This window comes from Stegodyphus dumicola, chromosome 7 (genome assembly GCF_044657685.1).
Source record: "Stegodyphus dumicola isolate Sdum_Otavi_A_Nest chromosome 7, ASM4465768v1".
Classification (NCBI taxonomy): Eukaryota; Metazoa; Arthropoda; class Arachnida; order Araneae; family Eresidae; genus Stegodyphus; species Stegodyphus dumicola.
Genome location: NC_140774.1, coordinates 191183250 through 191209808, shown reverse-complemented (window position 1 = coordinate 191209808; position 26559 = coordinate 191183250). Strand labels below are relative to the sequence as shown.

At 31.9% G+C, this 26559-nt stretch overlaps 1 protein-coding gene across 1 annotated transcript; it reads left to right on the top strand.

Moving 5' to 3' along the window:
- The first annotated feature begins 1669 nt into the window (after positions 1-1669).
- On the top strand, positions 1670-21910 carry LOC118201946 (uncharacterized). The gene is made up of 2 exons (XM_035374104.2): positions 1670-2584; positions 17337-21910. The coding sequence occupies exons 1-2, from the start codon at positions 1976-1978 to the stop codon at positions 18303-18305; spliced, it is 1578 nt and encodes a 525-aa protein (XP_035229995.1). The 5' UTR covers positions 1670-1975; the 3' UTR covers positions 18306-21910.
- The last annotated feature ends 4649 nt before the right edge of the window (positions 21911-26559 follow it).

Genomic DNA, 26559 nt, shown 5'->3' with positions numbered 1-26559 from the left:
ATTGGGATACTCATTTCTATGTACATCATAAAACCAGAACAACACACATCGAACATTTATAGTTTTATCAGTAAAATATGAAATATTTCTACTTGATTTCAAATAGTATTAATTAACTTAATAGTTTTTTTTTAATAATTATAATTTTTAAAATTATTTTCAGTACTTTTTTGAAATCTTATGAATCATTTGCAATAATAATTCTGTATACTGCAAGAGGAAATACATAAAATAATGCTCATGTATGTTGTTCTACAATAATAATGTAATTACTATTATAATTTTAAGTCACAATTTTATCAGCCTGACAAGCACAAGATGGTTTTCAAAAATGTTAGACTAAAATGTCTGGAACATTATAAATACAGTTGCCCTGAAATTACGTCACGGTAGTGATACTAATATGATACACAGTTCAAAATTAATACATAATTTTGTACCCCTTGAAATTTAATTGTTCATAACTGATTCTAAATCTATAGATAGCATGAACTTCAGATTAACATTTATTTTTTATATTACAGTAAAAATGTCAAAAAGAAAATTGTATTGATTTGCACAACTGAGTTCGCTGTAATTCTAGCTGTGAAATTAATAATTTTTTTATCATAGATATTTCTTTATTTTATAGTAGAAAGCGATAAAAAATACTACATTTATGCGTATTGATTAAAACTAGATTCTAACAGCCACATTATTAAAACACAACGTAACGAAATTAATAAAAATTCAGTGGTATAATATGTTCTCTATGGCACTCAATTAATAAGAGAAAATTAGCTTGGTGTTTATGTTTTTGCAAATAAGCAGATCTTGCGTGAATTCAACTATTTCAATAATTTAGAACAACTATGCATAAACTATTAACAAATATTTACATGATTATGTTTGCATTTTAAAGTTTGGAAAACATTATTCAAGGTCTCGAGAATATTTTTCAACTATTGATATACACTTAATATTCCTAGGAAAGTAAAACATGAATATTGGTAGGTATTATGCATAAAAGAAAATTTATGAATCTTACCTCATTTTCTGCAGAAATTTGCACAGACGTTTTATAATTAACTGTTTTCTTCATTTCTGCCTGAACACAGCTTACTATAAATACCCTACTATCGGACATTACTTGAAAACAAATGTTATTCACATGCTTTTCCTTGAAAAAGAGAAGGCCCTTTTTATTGACATCAAGAAAAGAGAAATCACTTCCAAGAGTACTTTTTAATTTTTCACAATAGCTGTAAATTTCTAAATTAGAAAAATCAATTAATTTTAGTGGTACATCTGCTATAGACTCCATCGTAAACAGCGCACGTGCGGAGATTGTTGTCACTAGATCACGGGACCACTTTTTTCCTCTTCTTCTCTTGCGGAATGTATCTCATTAAAATCCAGATCAAATAGCTGGTGTTTATGTGTGAAAAAAAAAAGGTGAGATAGCTTAAAATTGCATGCTTTCCTTCTAATTAAAATATTTTTACTAATAAGACATCAACAATTTCTGACTACTATGGATTAATCGTTTTTAAACTTTGTATATAACAAGACAGAATTCGTTTTTGGTACTTTTCCGATCTTTGTGAACATCGCAAAGTGTAGCAGAATTGTATCGCCATCTTGCGGTCAGTAGGAATATCACGCAGGCAACTGAAAACACAAAAGAATATTTTCACACTGGCAGGCCTTGAGTATAAGTTGGCCTTGCTGTATTCTTTGTTTACCTGCGTACGTGTACGATTTGTTTTATTAGATAGTGAGATGATTTGTTTAAAGGCAAAATTAATATCCATCCGCCTTGTATCCGAAGACTTCGTTTGTTTCCAACTGTATTTTTAACGTTTTTAGACCTAGTATGTCCGAGAAGAACTAAACTGTTGTTCGTTTTCAAGATATTTTGCGAAAATTAACTGAAGTGTGTGTCATATTTAAGGATATTTTCGTTTTCGTTTGTTTTCAAATTTAAATTTTGTCAATGGAGGTATTTAATTTTGTATGGATTTCTCTCCTTAATGAGGCAGAAAGATGCAATGTTTTCTTCAGTAAAAAAAATATTAAGTCAACATATCATGCTGACGTCAATTTTTTTATTCCACAAAATCGGTTAGCTTATATGTATAAATATGGCGCTGCAAATATAATGTTTATGAAACAATGCATAGTGAAATTTTTAACTGAATCTCCACAGGTATTTACTGTCTTGGGTAAAATACGTTCCACAGAAAACCTCCGTGTATGTTCACTGAGTCTGGTTCCAGGATTTGACCTCATTGGTTTACTCTATGGCTTTGTGAAAAATAGGAAACCAATAACACAATCTGTTAATTTGAGCGTGATAAATAAATGTGATTCATGGGAAAATGTTATTATGAACATGCTGTTCCCTTCTCTTAACACAGTTTATCCTGTGGCTGGAAGTGATGTTATTGGACCTTTCTCAGGAACTTTTGATATGATAATTGATGATGTATCTATGGATTTGTCTGTTAAAACTCAAAATTGCTTAAGAGCTGCAGATGTAGTATTAATGGTTAAAGCATTTTCAAGTGGAACTCAAGTGGTAAACTTTGCTCAAATTCTAGAGGTAAGATTTGGCAAGATTTTAAGTACATTATGATTTTCTGTATTGAGTATATTAAGATTAAATTTTAAAATTATTATTTTCCTAAATGAATTTATTAAGATTAAACTTTAAGAGTTTGAGGTGAATGACTTGGGAATTTTGGGAGTTCAATCAGGAATAAATATACTAACTCACTCTTTGTTAGCTAACAATAAAATATCCATATAAACAGTTAAAACAAGAAAATATATATTTAATAACTTTTATTTGTCTTTCTGGTTATTCGAATATTTTTTGTGAGCAGTGCCATCTCAAGAAGGCTTTGGTTCCTACTCATAAAAGACCATTAACCCTCTAAGGGGCACAGGTTTTTGAATCTGCTCATGAGAATCTGTATTGAAACGGCATTTAGCTAAATTTGTGAAATTACTGATTATAAGAAATCATATTTTAAATTACAAACTAATATATAGCAAGGGATAAAAAATCTTATTATCAGATGAAGGCGATTATGCCATTTGGGTTAAGTGTAGTTTTCAATCAAAATTAAAAGTGACTGGACTGTGATATATGGGTGACATCGACTAACAAGATTCATAGAGGTTGCTAAATGTCAATTTGAGTGGTGCCAAAAGTTTAGTTTTCTAAGAAGGAGAGCTAGAGAGAGATCAGAAAAGGGGGAAGCTCATGGGAATCATTTAGTGAAAATGAAATTTACCCTTATTAATTAATGAACATATTTCAATTATTAGTAGCGTAGTTTTTATAATCTAGTTTTGCATGCATAATAAAAATGTAGAGAACAGTGAACATTTTCATTGGAGGTGGTAAAAAGAGAGAGTGACATTATAGTGACCAAATGTAATTTTGAAGATTTCCATTGCTACACAATATTTACCAGACAAATAGTTTGGCAAAATAGTTGTGGAACCTAACATAAGTGCAACCACCTCAGAGGAAGTTTCGAAATTTCAGAGTGTGACAATAATGCCCATAACAATTATTGTTATGTATCAGTTACAGTGACCATGAAGCCAAACATGGCATCGTATAGGCACCGTGCCAAATTTTTGCTTATACCGATTGCAAAGTTCGAAATCCGGACATCCATTATCCGGAATGATCTAAAATCCAGACCTCAAAACCACCTACAACATTTTCTCGTAGGCCTTGCGCATGCGCATTTGATTCCCCCCTCTCTGTACATAATAAAACATCTGGAGAGTTCCGATTCTTAATTTCACTTCGACACAAAATCAAAAACCTTGTTTTTGAAGAAATAATCATTTTAGCATAAATTTGTACGATCACTAATTTAGCTCCGTTGCTGCGTGTCTGCTTGGCATGCATCTCAAACCGAAATATTCCAAATAGATACGTCGTTGATCTAACGCCAACCTGGCGAATCATTATTTATTATACTTTCCTTTCATCACTGCATGTTTATCAAAGCATGACAAATTGAGTAATGACTCATGTAGCGATGCCCAAACAATTTTTGGCTAATCTTTGGAATATGGTAACAGGTAGTTTGGCGACATTTTGGTAAGGCGATAAAGGTTACTAGCTAGGACTTTAGCAGTGTGCATAGATAAAGTCAAGAGTGTGCGCAATGCCATTTTTGTGCAATTCTAGGATGTTTTTTTAGGTGAAAAATAGGACAAACAAAAACTAGCAGGTTGCTGTAGCAGGGTTGGTCGCCAAAAAATCGCCAAGTTAACATAATCCAAAGATTAACCCAATTTTTTTATGCTAGTAATTGAATAATAAAGGAGTGTGGTAATCTTTTATTGTTGACATTGCACTTGCTGATGATTACAGATTTAAGTTAAATGTGCTAAAAAATGTTGATGAGGAAAATTTACCAAAAATTTCTTTCCCATATGCTAAAAATAGATTTTGTTGATGATACTCGTAGACCCAAAGATTACATTTGGGGCTATTTGAATTAATAACTGATTTGTTATTCACATAAACCCGGAACCAGTGCCAGGGTTTGTATGGCCACATTGAATCGCAGAATTTAGGACCTACAGAGACTGCATCAGGTGGTAAGATATCTAGCACTGCCCCTCAATAAAGCTTAAATGTATGGTGGGAATTTATTTATTCAGAACTCTGATAAGCCTTAAGTATGTGCAAGAAATAGACATAAATATAATAAATAAATAAACTACAGTCAAAAGTCGTTAATTCGGACACCCATAATCCGGACCTCAAAGCTAAAAACTTTCTGCACATGCATTTACACGTGCACGCAAGACCTTTTACGACTGCGTATATGCGTGTGTGCAATCGCAGAATACGTTTTCGCGTGCGCATTTTATGTATAACGGATGGTATAAGCTAAAATTATCTAATTATCTACTTCAGTTAATGTTGATGATTGCGTTGTTCCTTAATTTTCGAATTGGATCCGGCTTATTATTTTTTGCAGACTGTAAGAGCAATACTATAAAAGTAAACTTGAACTTTCAATTATGTCAAATAGAATTTCCGATTATGGAGCTCCCAAAGGATCGTACAAAACGAAAGTATGTGTCGATGTCCATCAAACAAAAAGTGGAATTGCTGCAAAAAAGGGATAAAGACATGAAGAATGTGACAGAGAGGTTAGTGAAAACGAAAAAATTTCGATTGACAAGTTAGTCTATATTCTCAGCACAGCAATTAACGGGACTTGAACAGCAGAACTTTGTAACTAAACAAGAAATTATGTCTGTTTATAGAATTAAAGAGAAAGTATTATCACATAAAACGAAGCAACTTAAACAACTTACATTGAAAGAAATGTTTAATAAAGTAAACAAATAAATATTAAGCTTTTTTTTTTTTGTAAATTTTGATACCCTTTAGATCATAATTGTTCTTTATTTCATAAATTATGGTTTCATATTTTTAATTTTAGAATTTCTGCATGCCATCTTACGAGATTTAAACTGATGATCTATAGTCCGGAAAAATCGATAATCCGGAATCGCCGAAGTCCCGACGAGTCCGGATTAACGACTTTTGACTGTAATACAATTCAGGCTTAATTGTCTCAGTGTGCGATAAAAGCAAGATAAAATTTAACAACTTAAGTTAACTTGGTAACTTGTCATTAGTTACCAAGCTCATGATGCTTAGCCAAATATGTATAGCGAAGGATAGCTAAATTTGATGATGATAACCGCTAATTTTAAAGGTTTTCAGATATCGCAAAACAACGGTGAAATTTTCCAATTAACGGAGTTTGTAAAGAAATGTGGAGAAGTGGTAATAAATGAAGATGATGTAAAAGAAGTTTTGGTACTTTTCCATTTTGCCGATGCAAATGATAAAGTTGCCAATAATGGTACAACTGATGCCAAATGGAATATCTTCGCTGGTAACCTTTTACGCCTCATTTTCAAAATAAGTCGCATCCATTTCTTACCAGATTGATTGTTTCTTACAATTGCATAGAATATTTACAAAGATAATCAAATTTTTATGCTCTAAGACAATTCACGGTAATTAAGTCAATTAGGATGCAATTACACCACTCACCCGAAGGCGAAAATATAGAAAAGGCGAAAATCAAGGGTTAAATTCATCAATTCTAATGAGAATGCACTAGCAAAGTAAAGCACTGTGATTTTACATAATTTATGAGTAAGTTATTCATATGAATTGAAATAATTCTTGCATTTAACCTTCTAAAACTGAGCCAAAATTCTCATAATATAGCCTTCAGACCAGCACGATCTGAAACAGTTTTGCCCCCTCTTTGACATTTTCCTAATGAGAAAAGTTGTTATTTTTCCTCCATGGATGCAGTAAAATTTACGTTTGCCAGACGCTTACGTCCCATAGTAGAGGGGTTGCTAGATTTGCGATTTTTTCGATGATTATTTTGCTTTCATTTAAATGAAGTTCTAAATAAATAGTGCATAAATAAATATTCAGTACTGGATGCATATACAGTGCACTATTTATTTAGAACAAAATGTATGCAATATTTATATTTCACTCACTATTTCTGATCAATCTCGTAAATAATTTGTGAATTTTTTAACTTTGTTTTCACTCTTCATTTATATTTGCCTATTTTCGTACTAGAAATTAGAAAATGAGAACACAATTTTACAAAATACAGTCAAAAGTCGTTAATCCGGACTCGTCGGGACTTCGGCGATTCCGGATTATAGATCATCAATTTAAATCTGGTAAGATGGCAAGCAGAAATTTCAAAATTAAAATTATGAAACCGTAATGTATGAAATAAAGAACAATTATGATCTAAAGGGTATCAAAATTTACAAAAAGAAAAAAGCTTAATATTTATTTGTTTACTTTATTAAACATTTCTTTCAATGTAAGTTGTTCAAGTTGCTTCGTTTCGTGTGATAATACTTTCTCTTTAATTCTATTAAACAAACATAATTTCTTGTTTAGTTACAAAGTTTCGCTGTTCAAGTCCTATAATTGCTGTGTCGAGAATACCGACTAATTTGTCAATCGAAATTTTTTCATTTTCAATAACCTCTGTCACTTTCTTCACTATCGGAAGCGACTTATAATGACGAGGAACTTGTTTTAAATCATATCAAAGACGTGAGCTTTACTGATATTTAAATACTTTTTGGCAGATCTCATCCTAAAAGAGGGTTTAAAGATAAATGGATTTTATTTAATTTACAGTCTATGAAAATCATTGAAAGCAATCATTGAATGAAATCATTGAATGAATGAAAATCACAAAAACTATTGTGCATACAATTGTCTCTTATTTATCTCCTGATAAATCAGACAAAATTGCCTACATAATAGAAGCACTTTGAAAGACTTAATAGTTCTTTTTATGCACTCCAAAAAAAATGTCAAAATAAAATCTTATTATTCATAAGTATAAAAAGGAAGTAAACAATAAAAGCGGTTTTAGCTATTTTGTAGAAGGGCATTAAATCTAAAAAAGGAATCTATTCTTATTTCTACGATTAAAAAGCATTAAATCTGGTAAGCTTAAACAGCGTGCAAAATCGCTGACATTTTAATCATAGCAAAAGTCTGTACTAAATAATTATAGATAGCCTCTATTTGATTTTCAAGTATATTGGCCCGAGACGAAACTTGCGGTTTTTGCCAAAATATAGCCAAACTGATAAGAAGAGGGAAATAATGCGTAGCCAGTGGCTATTGTGAGCAGCAACAATGGACCAACCCGAGATCTACAGATGGGCCAACCAGCGGCCGAGCGGTAAAGTCGCTGAACACTGGTAGTTCGGTCTGAGGTTCGAATCCCGCGAGCGGGCTGGCTGCATGGGCGTTTTTGTGGTTTTCCCCATGTGTAACGTGTATACGAGCCAGTTTTCCTTAGAAAGTCCTCCACGAAGGCATCCCTCCCCTTAGGCAGATGGCCCTCGAGGCTTTGCTATAATCACACACACGAGATCTACAGATAGGCGATTCTCTAAAATAGGGAGGGAATGCTGGTACAACAGTTGTACCATAGCAGGCATTAGAGAAAGTCATTTTCCTGGTACAACTGCTGTACCAGCCGGCTTCAGAAAGTTAAACTTGTATTCCAAATTAAGATTTAACTTAAAATTAATGTAGATAATTACTGAGAAAATTATATTTTTGTAGCGTAGTTTACGTGAGATGAGATCACTTGGGGTCATGTGATACGAATTGGCAAATTAGGATCGATGTTGAACCATGATAGCATAGTAAATTCTTAAATTAATGTCTTTTTACAAATTTATTGTCTTTGTTTATTGGCATTTTACAAAATTTTAAACCATATTCAAATGTTTATGCCTTCAAAATAAAAAATTCTTAAAACTAACATTTGGTAATATTTTTTATGTGTATACTGTATGTTGTCGCCAACAAAGATCTGCTTGGCGAGATTTGCGCCGGTGAAACGGAAAAGTACTGAAGTTTTTATATCATGAATGGCAAAATCTGTAGTATGGTTCTAGATCCAGAAAATACCATTACCGTTAGTGAAAAAAGTGACAGAGAAGTTACTGAAAACCAGAAAATATCGATTGACAAGTTAGGCAGAATTCTCGAGAAGCACTTACAGGACTTCAACAATGTAACTGAACAAGAGATTATGTCTGTTTACAGAATTAAAGAGAAAGTATTAGCACAAAACACCAAGCAACTTAAAACAACTTACATTGAAAGAAATGTTTAATAATGTAATAAATATTAAGCTTTTTTTTTAATAAATTTTGATACCCTTTAGATCATAAATACTTTATCATTTCATAAATCACAATTTCATATTTTTAATTTTATAATTTCTACATGTCATCTTACTAAATTTAAAGTGATGATCTATTATCTGGAAAAATCTCATCCGGAATCGCCAAAGTCCCGACGAGTCCGAATTTTTGGCGTTGTACTGTATAGTAAATAGGAGCTACTTCCAAATATTGCAGCTTATATTGCCTAATGAAATTTCATCGGTAGTAACTGACTTAGAGCTAGCACAAATTGCTATTTAACATAATATATTTTTTTGTTAAATAATGTTTGATCAAACTCTATAACAGTTCATATTTTTATACTTGTGTTTCTAGTGAATGTATGGTATTGGGTAATATTTGCTAATGTTTGTGTTGATAACAACCCGCAAATGCCATGGCCATAATTCCTATAACCAATAAGAACCCAGTTCTTTCTTCAGTTTTAGCAGGCAGCATCATTATTTTTGTACACATCCATTTTATTGCTTTCCAATTCACAATAATTTATGATAGGTAAATCATATTTTTTAAAAGGAGCTTAAATTAAAAATATAAGCTTGCTTAATTTATGGGCTCTGAAAAAATTACAGTAATGTTTCCGAAGATTATAATACTTTTTTGGCAAAATCAGTAAATGAGATAATTTCTTTGAATCTGTTCTTAAAGTGATAGGCACAAAATTTCTACTAAAATGGAATAAATACCTGCTTGTATGTGTCATATACATCTGTCTATAAGCTGAGAATTTTAATAATTTCTAAGGCTAAATAATGGGGGGTTGGCTAATCTATAGATCTGCTAATCTCAAAAACTTACTGGTAGGTTTATGCAAGCAAGTAAATCACCGAATATATCACTTTTTTGTCTCTAAAGTATATGAAACAAATTAATTTTGATTGAAATGAGTTGCTTTACTTTCAGAATTGTATGTATTGCTGGTTTGTTGCTTTATCACCAAAATGAAAATAAGACCAGCACAGACACCACAGACTGTATGCGAGACAGCAAACGAATGGAAAAAATGTTACCATAGCTAAAATCATCATTGGCATCTGGCATTTTACTTTACAATAAATTCAATAGAAAATATTCCACCTGTTTTACATTTTGAGCAACATTTTCGCCCTCATGGCAACTTGTTTGAAGGTTACAGGGTTTTTTATACTGACTTATGTACAGGTTTCGGGTAAATTTTTGAAAGAAAAAAAAATGCTATCTTGCCTTATATTCAGAAATATATAGTAGGTTTATTTACTAAGTTCTGGAGTTATTACTTGAACAAAATATAAACAGTATACTTGTGTACTGTTTATATTGTACTTGTATACTGAAATGTATAGTAGGTTTATTTACTAAGTTCTGGAATTATTACTTGAATAAAATATAAACAGTACTTAAATAAAATATATACAGTATTTGCCACCTATTATGATCATATTTAGCTATTGTGGTAACATAAACTGTATTAAAAGATGAGAAAAATTGTTCTTTGAAGTAGCAAAGGAATTTTATTAATTTAATGTAAAAATCTTACTTTTCCATTTTGCCTCTGCAGGCGATAGTCGCCAAAAAATGGTACAAATGATGCCAAATGGAATATCTTTGCTGGTAACCTTTTATGCCTCATTTTCAAAAAACAAGTCGCAGCCATTTCTCATAAGATTGATTGTGTCTTTCAATACTGGCATACCAAAGAGGCATGTAGTTACATAGAATTTTTACTAGATAGTTCAATTTTATGCCATAAGGCCATTCGCGGTAATTAAGTCAATCAGGATGCAATCATACCGCTCACCTGAAGGCGAAAAGGTAAAGTCAAAATGAGAATGCACTAGCGAAGTAAAGCACTGCTGTTTTACATAATTTCTGAGTAAGCTTTTGTACGAATTGAAATAATTCTTGCATTTAAACTTGTATTCCAGGTTAAGATTTAACTTGAAATTAATGTAGATAATTACTGAGAGGGATTAGATTTTTGTAGCATAGTTTACGTGAGATGAGATCACTTGGAGTCACTTCATATGAACCAGCGATTAAAGATATTGTACCATGAAAGCATAGTAAATTCTTAAATTAGTGTCTCTATATAAATTTATTGTCTTTTTACAAAATTTTAAGTGATATTAAAATGTTTATAACTTCAAATTAAAAAATTCTTAGAACCAACATTTGTTAAAATTTTTTATGTGTATAATGTGTGCTGTTGCCAATAAAGTCTGCTTGACGAGATTTGCACCACCGAAACAGTGAAGTACCTAAAAAATCACTAGAAACATATAAATAGGTACTTTCACAACATTTTAATTAGGAAAATGAAAATGTTTATGAATATTTCATAAGCATCTCTCACTGGAAGAGAACATGCTAGTGTAAAATTTAAAATTGGGCAAAAAAGCAACCTTTGTTCGATGCAGATGTTTTCGGAGGGGAGAACATCTACAGAAATTTTTGTATTCCTGAAGAAGGACCTCAAAATTGATAGTTATTTAAAATCTACACCAAACTATGGGTGTATTTTGGCCTAATTTGAAACGGACTAAAATCCAAGCAAAGCTGTTTGGTGGCTTAATTCCTTACTTGGCGACACTGCTCTGCAACTTGACATATTTTATAATATATTCTGACATATTTTATAATATATTCTGACATTGTTTGGGAACATTGTTCAGTTTAAAGCAAATTTATTTTTTAATACTTTGAACGTATTAAGCATTGTATTTTCCATGCTTTTGTATACAAATAGGCAGGACTTTGGTAATTTGATAACAATATCCGAATGATAATGTTAACCGTGATCACATTAAATGGCATCTACTGTTATGTAATAAACAGTTTTTTACATAAATGTACTATATTTGGCTAATCTTCGGAATATGGTAACAGGTAGTTTGGTGACATTTTGGTAAGGCGATAAAGGTTACTAGCTAGGACTTTAGCAGTGTACATGCATAAAGTCAAGAGTGTGCACAATGCCATTTTTGTGCAATTTTGAGATATTTTTTTTTAAGTGAAAATAGGTCGACGTGTACATGGATGATACCGTGTATGTGCAATCCTTAAAAATGTGGCAAGCAGTGGGCGATTCTGCACTTTCTCCCAATTTCGCACCTAATCTTCGTCATGATTAAGCACTTTTATTCCATAAAAGTTCTAGCGTAAGCGTAATTTGGCTAGCAGATTGTTGGAAAAAATGTTGAGTAAAAAAAAAAAAAAAAAAGCCTTTACTTCGTGAAAACAAAATGCCGTCCAAAACAAAACTAGCAGGTTGTTGTAGCAGGGTTGGTCGCCAAAAAAATCGCCAAGTTACCATAATCTGAAGATTACCCCTATATTTTTGTCCCTTTCTGAGGTGGTGCATGTTAATGGAAAGGTACTGATGTATATTAGCATTGCTCTAACATACGTATTTTGACGCAAAATCGGACTTTTACTGAAATAACATACCAATTTTTCTCCATATTTCGATTTTACAACGCAAATTATGTCTGGATATTAAATTTTGCAATTTTTTCTGAGAAATTTATGGAGAAATTTAAAAATTTATCCTGGTGCATTTATTTTAGTTTGAGCTAAAATAATTCACTTGGCAAACTTCTTAATTTTTAGCTTCTTTATTATGTATTTTCCTTTCCCCTATTTTTCATTGTCCATGAGCAACTACTTTCAAATAACTGTAACAAAGTACGTAAACCACATTTTCGTTATTATTGCTTATAATAAATATGCCAAATTTCAAAATGTGCCAAAATGTAAATTTACATATATCTTAGGAAATCTTGAATAAAAAACTCTTAATTTTCTGCAGGTATGCTTAGAAATACATCTACTTTAAGAGGATGGCAAACAAGTTTTAAAAGTAAATCATAAAAAATAGGCGAATTTTAATTAGAATGAGTCAAAATTTTGAAATATGAAAGGAAGGATCAAATGAATTTAATAAAAAAAGACTTATTAATAAATATATATCAAATTCAATTAACATGGAGAAGCTAAAACTTTGAGAGCTAATTTTTCAAAAATTACTATTTTTATTACTATTATGCTATTATTATTTATTACTATTTTACTATTATGCTATTTTTACAAAACATGGCAGTTTGCCATAATTTGAGTGGCAGAATTGAAATATGGAAAAAAATTGGCATATCATTTCAGAAAAAGTCTAATTTTGTGTCAAAATAACTATTTTAGAACAATGATATATATAAATCTAATACATATCCTACGTCGCACTTTCAAGACATGAAAAACGCAAGTTGAATTTCATCAATTGGCCCAGTAGAATGAAAGATATAGTTCTGTTCCCCCCCTTTTTTTTTTTTGCATTGTACATACATTTAATGTGCAAATAAAAATGCATATATCCAAATGATAATGCTCTAGACTTACCTGTATATTTTAGATCAAAACTGCCTAATCCTAAAATTTATCTTTTTAATCAATTCAGAAACTTTGAGTTAAGTCGTAAAGTCTCAGGTGTTTGCTACTATATTTCTTCGGGATGATTTTTTTTTGGTACTTTCTGATTATCTTCACTCCCTGGGACAAGTCGAGAAAAGTATTCACAAGGCAAGACAATATGCCAACAAAATAATAATGTGCAACCCACATTGTCACCGAAATGTATTTATGTGACAACTGAGGTATATGTGTCTGTATGTCTGTGATGTGATATTGTACAATGGTGAGTTTGTGGAATTCTGTGATGTTTCTTTATGTTAAAATAGATCGATATGTAATGGAAAGAACAACGGCACAAAAAAGAGGGATATCTTATCTAAAAGTTATGTATTTTATTATCAAATGTTTCTTACTTTTTCAGTTGTTATTGGTACTGCTCTAGCATTTAATTTTTAATGTATTCTTCTTTTGAAAATGGCTGTTGTCTTTGGCACATTAGCTTGGCAAAAATTAGTCATTAGTGAAATTGATAATACTCTTTAATGTAACTCATTAATTTAATTAACAATTTTGATTACTCTTTAATGAGTTCTCTGTAACAAGTTCACGACTTTTCAGTGCTGGTGTAGCTTATCAGAAAATACCTTTCCTTTTAAAAAGTATTCCTTACTAGTGGAAGTACCCAATGCCAGTTAAGTTAGATTGAAAGTAATGTATCTAACAAGTGAGAGAACTGAGAGTAATGTATCTAACAACTGAGAGAACTGAGAGTAATGTATCTAACAATTGAGAGAATGATACTACTGTAATCCTCCTCCAATAACAATGCAAAATATTTAATTCATAGTCATACATTTTTCAGTCTGATGCAATACGGAATCCGCATAAAAAATTTTCACAAAAAAATTAACTAATTCTCTCTCTTTATATCAGTAAGAATGGCATGCAGTTTTTAATGATCTTCGTCTTTCTAATCAGTTGGTCATAAAAGCTCAAGTTCCATCCAATACTTCATCTATATTCAATTTTAGTCGATTAAATGTGGCAAAAAATTGATCATAATTGATCGAAAATCAATAACGCAAACAAACACACACACACAAACAGGCATTCTTCTTTATATAGAGAGATTTTGTAAAACCTACAATTTTTTTAATAACAAACTCTACGATTTGAAAGCGAGCGGTAGCAACACTTTCGAAGTATAAATTTTTATCTCTAATGTACAAGACTGTTGCCGCTAGGAAAAATGAGTGTGAAAGTTAGTGTTTTAAAAGTTTTTAATTAATATCAGCTAATTAAAGTCGTACAAAGATGAGAATAGTTGAAATGGCTTCCCATGAATTTTTGGAATCAGGACTAATGTATTTAATGGTTGGCAATGCTATTTTTATTTTGTCTTAAAACTTAGAAATTTTTCATTAACAAACTCTAAGATTTGAAAGTCAGCAGTGGCAGCAATTCTCAAAATAAAGCAGATTTTTATCTCCAGTGTGCGAGACGGTTGCCACCTTTTGCCACTTGGAAAAATGAGGGCGAAAATTAGCATTTTAAATTAATATCTCTGATTTTAGGGTTTTTTTTTTTTTTTTTTTTTTTTTTAAAGTGGACATTGACGACTTTTTGAAAAAAGTGGACATTTTCCAGGACACAGAAAAGAATTGTAGAAAGTTTGGAGATGACAGCTATAGTAGTGACTGAGTTATTAGTGAACAAACAGGCTTCCTTCTTTATATATATATAGATTATTCTGGACCCTGAGCATGAATTTAGTTAAATATTGCAAGATTAATAAATTTTGCATCGGAGTGTATAATAAAAGAAATTTTATGTTGATCTTAAGTTTAAAGTAAAGGTAGATTATAATCTGTTATGTAATGCTTGTACTATTCAGTGATTAATGGTATTACTTTATGTGAAAAAGTGCAAACAGTTCTATAAATTTTAGCAGCAAAAAATTGCTTGAGATGAGCGAAACTGTATTCAGGGACATGCTGAGCTATTCATATATCATGTAGTTTGCATACTTCTTACTCGTAAGAAACATTAAGAAATGCCATTGTTTGTTAATGTCATTAAATTTTGATATTATCTTCACAAAATAACTACAGAAATTTTTGCAATGCTATGTGTTCCCTGTTTTCAAAGATTTGAAAATAATTAAGTATGGGCAAGATAGTTCTGAAAGAAGTAGCTGCAGTGAACTGTGGTTCCAAAATTGAGGAAGGTTACATACTGTTACGAAATGTACAGGCGCGGTAAGATGGCTTCCCCGCAAAGCAGTTTTAGGGTTGCCAAAAAATGGCAAGGAAAGGCAGGGTTTTCACATTTGGCCAGAAATAGCCCAATTGGCGACAAAATTAGCGATATGCCATGGACGGTTGGAGAACCTTCTGGAACGAATTCTTACCGGTTTAGTCCAGAATGTTCTCGAACACAAGCCGAAAGCTATATAAACCCTGCTAGTCCGCAGTCAGTGAGTGTGCCTTGTCAAGAGGGCGAGTCAGAGTGCCTTGTCTAGAGTGCGAGAGAGTCAGTATCGAGTTGGTGTCTCGTCTATCGAGTCAATCCCTGCGGAGTCGATCGAGTTGACAGCTGGGCAGCGAGTGCTGAGTGGGTCGTCGAGTGCACTGAACGAGTCTGTTAGTGTATTGCGCTTAGTGCATCATCGAGAGAGTGTGTTGAGCTCTGGGAATGACTGAACCGAAGAGTCGGGAGCTGTGCTCGTGTGTTATCGAGTGCATTGCGAGTTGTAGTGTGGAGAGTCTCGAGAGTATGTGGAGTTCCGAGAACAACGAAGCAGAGTCGGGAGCTGTACTCTGGAAAGCAGAGTTAGGTGCTTTGCAGGAAGCTCTCTCCACCTTGATAGCCTGATAACCTGAAGGCTGCATCGCTGATCGTGTCAGCGTGTTTATAGTAGTTCATCGATGACTGTAAAAGTGTTTTGGAGCTGTCCTGACAGTACTGGTTAATAAAGTGTGTTTCGATATTTCATCAAGTGTCGTCGCTATTCACTCCAAGTTTCGATACTTCATCAAGTGTCGTCGCTATTCAGTCCAAATCCGCAGGAACCCCGTGCGAACGTGAAGGAAGAAAATAACGTAACAACTGTCGTCAGAAGAAAGAAAAACGTAACAATACGAAAGAGCTGTCATTCTACATTAATTTTCAAAGCCATTATGTGCATATTCAACAATATCTGTCCCAGTGTATTCAAGGATGTACATACATATGCACTTTGAAATATCTTCAAACCTGAATTTAGTCTGTAATATTTTGTTTGCTTTAATAGAAACAAAATCATCTGTTAACATTAAGTTAATTTTCAATGTATAACAAATCCAGACTAGCATCAACTGCAATCACCATTTAGCCCAAATTAATGGGCTTCCTGTTGCATATATTTTTAAATCATCCATAAATTTAAAAATGCAGATTGTACATTATACATATATGCATATATGTATTCTGTTAATATAATAATAAAATTAAGCAAAAAATTAAAATGTCTTTAGTCATGTACATAATATATACAACATTAGAAACATATTCCTTTAAAAGCTAATGGTATAAGTTTTCATAAAAGTTATCTAGTATGCATTATGAATCATATCAGGCAGATATATTTTTATAAGAGAAAAATATGAGTAAAAATTTTTAAGAGAGCTGTTGTAAGAATTTAGTAATTTAGTTACACATGATTTGTGAGTCTCTTAAACCTAATGTACTCATAGGAATACCTGATCCAATCTACTTGTATGAGGTTTGGATTATTTGATTATGGCAAAGCACTTGAAAGCTATCTGCCTAAGGAAAGGTATGTCTTTGTTGAGGAGTTTCTAAGGAAAACTGGCTTATATACTCATTACGCATAGGGAGAAACCACGGAAATTCCCATGCAAAAAGTCCGTTTACCTCGACTCGAACCCAAGTCAGAACTACCAGTGAGTCACCAGTTTTACCGCTCAGCCGCTGGTTGGACATTTGCATTAAATAATTGTAGCATATATTTGTTAAGATAAATTTGATTAGAAGTAATCATAAATCTTTTAATGTGTATTTTATGTATTCATAAAGTTGTTTGCAAAAATACTGTGATCCATGATATGTTCTTTTTATCTAATATGTTTATCTTTTGCTTTCCACAGAATATCCTTCACCTTCTCAAGCCTGGTGCCCTACTGTTTTTTGTTGGAAATCAGAAAAAAGCTGATATTTTTGTTTCTACAGGTAGCTGTGGCAATTTTCTGTATGGTCCGGTAAAAGTTAGAGTTAAGGAAGTACCGTTCATCAGTAAAGTCAGTGAATTAATTAAATCAAGACCTGATCAGACTGCAAATGGATATTTTGCAATATGGGAAAAAACTTTAGATTTAAATAAAACAAATCCTGGCCATTCAGTAGATGCTAGTTCTGTCATTTTAAATGAGCAGGAATCATCATCATCATCATCATCTGTTTCAGGTACAAGTCAAAGTGCTGCTGTAGAAAATAATACTTTGTACAATGTGTATTGTCAGCAAGGTAAGCTTTTCCAAGACAATGCTGCTTGTGGTCTGGAAAATGTGAATTCTGTTACTGTAGGTGCCTGTAGTAAAATATCTAACGATGAAAACAGAAGCATGATCAAAAATAATTATGAAGATATTTTGTCACAAGTTGATTCTGTGGTTTCACACTTGGAAAAATTTAAAAACAGTGAATGCTTAAAAAATATAAAACAGAACCACTCAGAAGGATCTCCTTCTAGTTATCACTTATGTTCCACTTGTCTTTGTTCAGGCATTAACTTTCATTGTGATCATCCTCATCCTTCAAAATGTGATCATCCTCATCCTTCAAAATATTACAGAAATGACTATTCAGAAGAATTTTGTATGTCAAATTCATGCTGCTGCGTGAATATGCCATTGTGTAGAAACAATATACATTGTCAAAATTGTGCATCCAGATTGGAAAAGTGTAATGATGTCCTAATTCATTCAATCCATAATGTTCCTTATATAAGTATTCCTGTACATAAAGTAAGCAAAGAAAACCTGAAAAAAATTTTCTCTTTAGTTTCTGGAACTGTGGGTGTCGGAGATGAAGATGAAATGAGTATTGATTTGAAATAAATTACTTATTCTGTTTCCTTAAGCTACTGTTTAATGCTTTATTTTTTATTACTTATTGCAGTATATTTTATGGCAGATTAATTAAACGAATTCTGAGAAACGGAATCTGAAAAAAAGGAAAAGTATTTTTATAAAAAAAGAAAAAAAAGAAAGACTGTGATAATGCAAACTTTCAGATACTTGAAGATATATAAAATTTAAAATATTAAATATATTTTGTTAAATTAATAAAAAGTGGTTAATATACTATATATATATCTTAGCTACTTCAAATATGGAACTAATTTGGCATATGTTGTTGTAAGTGTACTTAAAATCGTTTTTTCAGATTTTTCTTGATCTTCTGTATATTCCTAGTTAGCAATCTTTGTCTTAAAACCATTAGAAATCACCTATTACTGTATCTCAGAGGTTAACCTTCCTTTATAATAGAAAAAATACATTGGTACAATTTGGATAAGAAAGTATATTTCTGAACTTTAAAAAAAAAAAAAATTAAACTGACTAGAGGATGACCAGTGCATATAGCTAATCCTTTCAGTATCTTGTACTTTGTGTTAATGAAACTATCTTGGCAGAATCTGGTGATCCTTTTTAGATGAAAATGTAAAAATTACTTCTCTGGTACAAGTTGGCCATTATCACAACTTTAAAAAAAAAAGAAAAGATTCTCCAAATTATTGATATTTATTGTAAGTGGGAACATATTATTGACATGTCAGAAGAAAAAAAAATAGTCGTTTAAAATAATTTTAATTATTAAGTAAGGATTATATGATAAATTTTAAAAATAAAACATTTTTCACCAATTCCTCATATATTTTTTCCATTGTTCATCTTCTTATGTACACAATTATTAGTTTTGGCAGATGGCAAAATGGCAGTGTCTTGATTGCAAAATTGTTGTGAGCATAATTGTTTTACCAAGAATGGTTATGTGCAGGTGTTCGGCATAAATTTGACAGTTTCGTAAGGAAAAAGAAAATCCACTTTGTATCTATTAAATTTAATGAATTGACAAAAAAAAAAAAAAAAAAAAGCTTCATAGTAGAGGCTGCAACATTTATTTCACGTGACAAAGCCGGAATTCCAATGCCAGGGTTCTTCAACACCTGTTCCTGCAGATTTGCGAGGAATTCTGCTGTACGAACGCAATCAGATCGTCTGCTGGGGATCTTTCTTCTTGCTCCATCCTCGTAGTCACCATTGCAAGTCTCTAGTTCATGCCTGATTGTTTTTACTGTGTTCAGGGAGCATTGGGCAGCAGTCATAATATCCTTATTTTGATGGCCGGCACGAATCATCTTGATGCGAGTTATTCTTTTCCATGGTTCAGGTGGGTTCCAGTCATCCATCCTTTCTGACATCTTGTATATGAATGAAGAAGGGTCCAAACTTTTAAATGACGAGTAATGTGTGTCAATACCTCCAACCTACGGAAAAATATAATCAATTACAAATATGTCAAATTTATTCTGAACACCCTGTATATGATTGCCAAAGTGTTGACACATTCTGAAAAATTTTTGGACTAAGGTATTGTGATAACTCACAAGTATCAACATTTATGCAGTTTACTTAATCTATATATATTAAAAATAATTAATTAATTATCAATTTGTTATTTTATTTAGTAATGAATAATTTTATTAGCAATGTATGTAACCATATCTGGAAGTTCGTTTATAACATGCTTTCTGGTGCAAGAATAAGTTTGAGACAAAGCATATCCTAGTGTTTTCTTAATACCCCTCTTTCCTCACCAGTTTATGAATTGTCATAAATATTTTACTTTCTGCTTAAAGCATCTTTTTTTCTTCGAGAGCAAGTTTGAAATAGTAAGCATATTGAATATGTAGCATTAAAAAATTTTATAATAGAAAGTTTTTTTTCACTGCTTTAATGTATGCATATATAAATTGGTAACTATTTGTTTCTCACAAAATGAAAACTTGCATTTTCAATATTTAACAATAAAAGACTACTATATTTTAAAAGAAAACACTCATATTTTCAGCAACAGAAAAGCATATTTTTTAAAAGAGTAGCTGAAGAAATGTAAATCGTGTACCCTGACGAATTGGTAACTTCTTGTTTTTCAATCAGGCGGAAGTGCACCCAATCTTCTTTCTTGACAAGGTTGCTATAGAAGGGAAGTCCCATAAAGTATGTAATACACTGCAGTAAAAAAAATTAATATATGTAAATTAGTTTCTTTAGTTTTAAAATATTGATTTTTTAGCCAAAATTTGACCATATATTTGTATCTTACTATTAATTTAATTTTGCATCGTAACAAAAAAAATTTAAACCTCATTATCACAATGCATATAGTCATGAAACTGTGAAATAAAATATTGACAAAATGCATTTTAGAAAAAACAGTTGAATAGAATAATCCTTCAGTACCTTTACTATGTTCGATATATTTTGCAAAACTGCTCAATTAAATAACTTTCAGATGTTTACAATTTATTTTCCAAAATTATGCATATTATCATTTTCAACCAAACAAATGTTCTCTGTGTGACTCGTATTTAATGTGCTTTACTGTGATATAATCTTTCTCTGTTTCATCTTACAGCTCGACTGGTTGTATTTTATACAAATGACTTATTTTTCCACTATATGTGCACATGTATGTCATTAATTGTTACTGTTATTTACAAATTTATTGTAAGTTAAGAAAACACATTTGATAGCAATGATGTTTTGTATTATCATGATGTTGAAATTACAGTTTTATTTTTATATCAGTTATTTATCATTTTGGATAATATTTGAAGTTGTGTGTAAATTAGACATAATTTCAGGAATAGTGTTTGCAGAATTTGGTATTTACATTTTCCTCCCGTTCCGTAAAAATAAGTAAAGAGAGACTTATGTGACTTAAATACGTAGAAGGTTATCCAAATATATTTTCTTCTTCATTAAATATAAAATTTAATAATTTTGTAATAATAGTTTCTGTTCCTTTGTAAAGAATTTTAATTTAATAAAATTTTGGAAAATTAAGATACAATAACATGCTGAACAAATATTAATTTAGAAGTCAAACAACCAAAATCAGCATTATATTTTCAAATTTTCACAGGACTCGTTTCGATTGTTTTACCGAACCATCATCCTCAGCTGCAAAAGCACAAATGAAAATGAAAATGCTTGTTGTTTGACTTCTAAATTAAAATTTTGGAAGTTAAATTTAATCAGTGTTAATTTTGTTTTATCCTTTTGTTTTGAACTGAGAGTTGTAAACTGAAATGTTAGTTTTTTAACACAAAAGGATTCTTTGTTTAATCCTCATCATACTTGATAAAAGCTAGTGAGCTTATTTTATATCTTGTTGAATATTAAAAATGTTATGTGATATGATCAATGCATTGACAGTTCTAATATTCATTGTAGTTAAGTTTATATTTTCTGACTATATTTGAAATATGATTTGTAATACTAGAATTACTATTTTAATTTTTAGCCGATGAGATTATTTCAGGCTTATTTTCTTGTGTGCAGAATGTTATATCATTATGTATAATACCAAGCTTGATATTAGTTATATTTCTTTAATCATTTTTAGAATAAATTTTCACTTGTAACTACTGTAACTGAATTCATTTTCATTTTGTTGCAAATCTCTCTCCTTTTACATCTGTGCAATACCGAGAATGTGGGGTAATGAGTGTTAATTAAATGCCAGTGGAAATCTGGAATTAAGAAATCTCAGAATTGGGACAGAATCCCTTGATTAGTTTTCAAATTAAGATATGTCATGAGTTAAATTACTAAAAAGGTTAGAAAATGCCATTTTAAAGCAGAGGAAAGTAGCCAAGTTCAGTATGCTAAATATAACAACAATGCAAAAGTAAGTTCTAGGAATGTGAAATTAAAGCACTGAGGTGTTATAACTGCGATAAAAAAGGACATGAAACATCTGAATGCAGCAAAATTTCTAATGAAATAACTGAATGAACCTATTTACTCAGCATTCTCAGCACAACATGAGAACTAGGCTTTTCTGCTGGATTTCAGAAGTTTCATTTGTCAGTGTTTTTGCTACACATAGTCAGATCTTTCCTGTGTTTGAGCTACCATTACCAGCCAACTTCAGAGAGGAACTTAAAAGTGGTATCTTAATTCAGGATTGCTGCATGTGTGTGTGCAATGACAAACATAAATTCACATCAATAGCTAAAATCAAAAGACAGTTAATCAGTAAAGAATGAATTTTTAAATGCTGAAGGTAAAAGGAGAGTTGAAATTTATACAAGTGTTAATTCAACAGCATAAGGCATTCCCAAGCCAACAGGAATTTTACTTCTTTTTAAGGTAGGGTAGAACTGCAGTATTTATTTGTAAAATAATTATGCATGGATTAAGGATCAAAGTAAGTCTTTTAAGCAAATAAGCAAAATGGATTTTATGTTGTAAATCAACCAAAGCGTACTTGAAATAATGCACACTGTAAGCAAATACCTAAAACAGTGAATTTAAATTATTACAAGAAAGATGTGGTCGCTTGAATATAGCCAGTTTATTGTATGTGTACGAGAAGAATAGCTCCCACAGTGTCTGGTGGGTGGCAGTCGTTATAGCAACAGGGCTAGTATATTTCAAATAGGGAAGAGCCAAGGGTTGCTTTATTGTTATTTTGTTTTTGGTGACTGTTGGCTAAGGGGAAAAGAGATATGATTCGTCTTCAAGACACACCTACGGAACATGGGTCAAGGCTCGTTTCTACGGCAACAGACAACTCTAGACTAACTGGCGAGAGGTTTTCTTATGATAGACAGACTGTAAAAGCACTGTGTTTTGATATGTTGTTACATAGTCTAAAGACTGAAATATGTAAAAACGAAGCATTCTTTTATGAAATGTGTAAAATGCAAACAGTCTATATTACCTTTACAAGAGAAGCACACACGTTAATCGTAATTCGTGAAGCATTCATTATGTACTTGTATGCACCGACATATGTGGTCCAATGAAAGTCATGTTCTTGAGTGATGCGTGACATTTCATAACACTCCTAGGTGATAACTTGTGGAAACTTACTGTGGACATCTACAAGGATTTAAAACATATTACAAGTTACATACTGAAAAACAGATGTGCAAACAAGTTTAAAATCTCTGAAGTGATAATGGCAAAGAATTCACAAGTCAAAAAAATCAGCCAATTTTTGGAAAGGGAAAGTATTAAATGCCCATTTTAAGTCGATTATTGAACTGAATAGAAGATAGTTGTAGAATGTCGTAGTCGTACTCCTGTTGAAATGGCCAGATGTGTGCTATTCACGTCAGAATTGTCCTAAGCACAGCCTCATAGGGAGGCGATCAAAGCCATTACAAATTACTATTATTAAACCTTCTTCTTTTAAAGGTTCATTTCCTTCCTAGTAGGAAGTAAAAGAAGTATTGTAATCAAAGAATAAAATCTCTGTTATCATATTTCAACGGAAATATACATTTTGATCGTTCCTGAATCCATTTCGACGATTCTTTAGCATGACGTCTGTATGTATCCACAAGATAAAGGGCTCTTTTATTTTATTTTTTGCCAAAACGGATTGTAAAGTGGATTCGAAAGGGATATTTCCGTGCCGTCTGTACATATGTATGTGTGTATGTATCTCGCATAACCCAAAAACGATTAGCCATAGCACTGTGAAATGTTGTATATGGAACTGCTATAACATATTGGGCACCACCTTTTGTTATTGCAATCGGTAGTACCAAATGTGTGTATGTATCTCTTCCTCTAGATATAGGGAATATTGTGCAAAAATGACAATTCAAAATCCATAGAACTTTACATTATGTACACTCCACGAGAAAAAAAGGACGGTTTTATATCTCCCGTTCTACTGGCCCGATTGACGAAATTCAACTTGCGTTTTTCATGTCTCGAAAGCTCGACTTAGGATATGTATTAGATTTATATATAGCATTGTTTTAATATAGGTATTTTGACACAAAATCGGACTTTTTCTGAAATAACCAATTTTTTTCCATATTTCGATTCTACAACTCAAATTACGCCAAACTACCAAGTTTTGTACAAATCGCACGAATAGTTTTTAAAAAATTAGCTCTCAAAATTTTAGCTCCTCAATGTTCATCGAGTTTAGTATATTTATTTATTTCTATTTTTTTATTAAACTTATTTGATTCTTCCTCTCACATTTCGAAACTTAGGTTCATTCCAAATAAAATTGCCCTATTTTTTATGATTTATTTTTAAATTTGTATTTTAAAATAATTTTTATAAATTTTTCAAAAAACGTTTTGAATTATAATCTATAAAAATTTTACCATCTGCTTAAAGTAGACGTATTTCTAAGCATACGTGCAAAAAAATTAAAGTTTTTTATTCAAAATTTCCGAAGATATACGTGAATTTATATATTGGCGCCTTTTGAAATTTGGCATATTTGTTGAAAGCGATAAAACATCAAATGTGGTTTAGACACTTTGCTAAAATTATTTGGCAGTAGAAACGATGTCACTTTTCTTCTGTTCATGCAAAATGTAGGAACGAGGTGCCTTTTTTTTTTTTTTTTTTTTTTGCTCCGCCATAATGGAAGCAAAAGGAAAATTGGTTACCACATTATTAAGAAGTTTGCCAAGTGAATTATTCTTGGGGAATACTGAAAAAAATGTGCCAAGCTAAATTTGTGAATTTCTCCGTAAATTTCGCACTAAATTTTACAAATTTTGATATCTAGGCATAATTTAAGTTGTAAAATCGAAATGTGGGAAAAAAATGGTATGTAATTTCAGAAAAAGTCCGATTTTGTGTCAAAATACCTATGTTAGAACTATGGTATATATAAATCTAATATATATATATATATATATATACTAAATCGCGCTTTCGAGACGTGAAAAACGCAATTTGAATTTTGTCAATCGACCCGGTAAAACGGGAGATATAGAAGTGTCCCTTTTTTCTGCAGTATACATTAAAATAAAATTTTTTAAAAAAATGCTTTAAAACCAATATATGCTAATCCAAAATTGAAAAGAAAGTATAAATAAAGAGCAAAATTAATTGTCATTTAAACAAAACTAAAAAATTGGGAAGTTCCTGATTATTCTAAACTTTTAATACCAAGAAAACGAAAAACTGTACATAGCGATTTCTATAAAAAGTCAAATGGGAGCCTTAAACAGCTAAAAACTGTTAACCTATTTGCAACAATAATTGAAAAACGTAAACTTACCGAAATCTTAACAAGACCTTAATTTTGTAGTGCCTGGAAAAAGTATGCGATAGGGATCAAAGTGTCCAATAGCAGAACTAGTAAGTATTTTAACATGTGTTCAAAATCCTACCCTGTTATACTTTGTGTGCGGGGTGACTCTTTTCATTGCCACATAATTTAGAAGGGATGCCAAAAAGGAGAAAATGGGTAGTAGGTACAAATGCAATAAAAATTTAAGAATAAGTAACTAATTTCAAGTTAATACTTTCAACAAGAGCAAGAGAATATATTGGAGAGCCTCAAGTACTATTTACCGTTAAGATTTTGCATTAAATTGCTTGCTGCCTCAAGAATAAGGAAAAGGGTTTGCATTTCAGCTTATTGGTGATTAAGCATCACGAATTTTTTTAAATATTTTTGTTAATTAACATGGTTAACTTTGAAAGTTGCCCAAGTCCAAAAATATTGTTACGAAATGTACAAGTGCAGTAAGATAGCTTCCCCGCAAAGCAGGTTTAGGGTTGCCATAGAATGGCAATGATGTCAGAGTTGCCACTTTTGGCGAGAAATTGCACGTTTGGCGATATGATGGAGAACCTTCAGGAACGAATTCTTACCAGTTTAGCCCAGAATGTTCTCGAACACAAGACAAAAACTATGTAAACCCTGTTGGCACGCGGAGAGGGAGTGCGAGATAGTTAGTCCGTGCGGAGTTGATCGAGTTGACAACCGCGTAGCGAGTGCCGAGTGTGTAGTCGAGTCCATCAAAGAGTCTCTTAGTGTATCGCGGTTAGTGCATCGTCGAGAGAGTGTGTTAAGCTCCGGGAACGACTGAACCGAAGAGTCGGGAGCTGTGCTCTGTGTGTCGTCGAGTGCATCGCGAGTTGTGGCGTGGAGAGTCTCGAGAGTGCGTGGAGCTCCGAGAACAACCGAGCAGAGTCGGGAGCTGTACTCTGGTGCTTTGCAGTGAAGTTACCTTCACCATTATTGCCTGATAACCTGAAGGCTGTGTCGCTGATTGTTTCAGCGTGTTTATAGTAGATCTTGGGC

Excerpts from the sequence above, each read along its gene's own strand:
- LOC118201946 (XM_035374104.2), top strand. The coding sequence starts at position 1,976 with ATGGAGGTATTTAATTTTGTATGGATTTCTCTCCTTAATGAGGCAGAA. Across the intron at positions 2,585-17,336 it reads ACTTTGCTCAAATTCTAGAG|AATATCCTTCACCTTCTCAA; the intron begins GTAAGATTTGGC and ends TGCTTTCCACAG.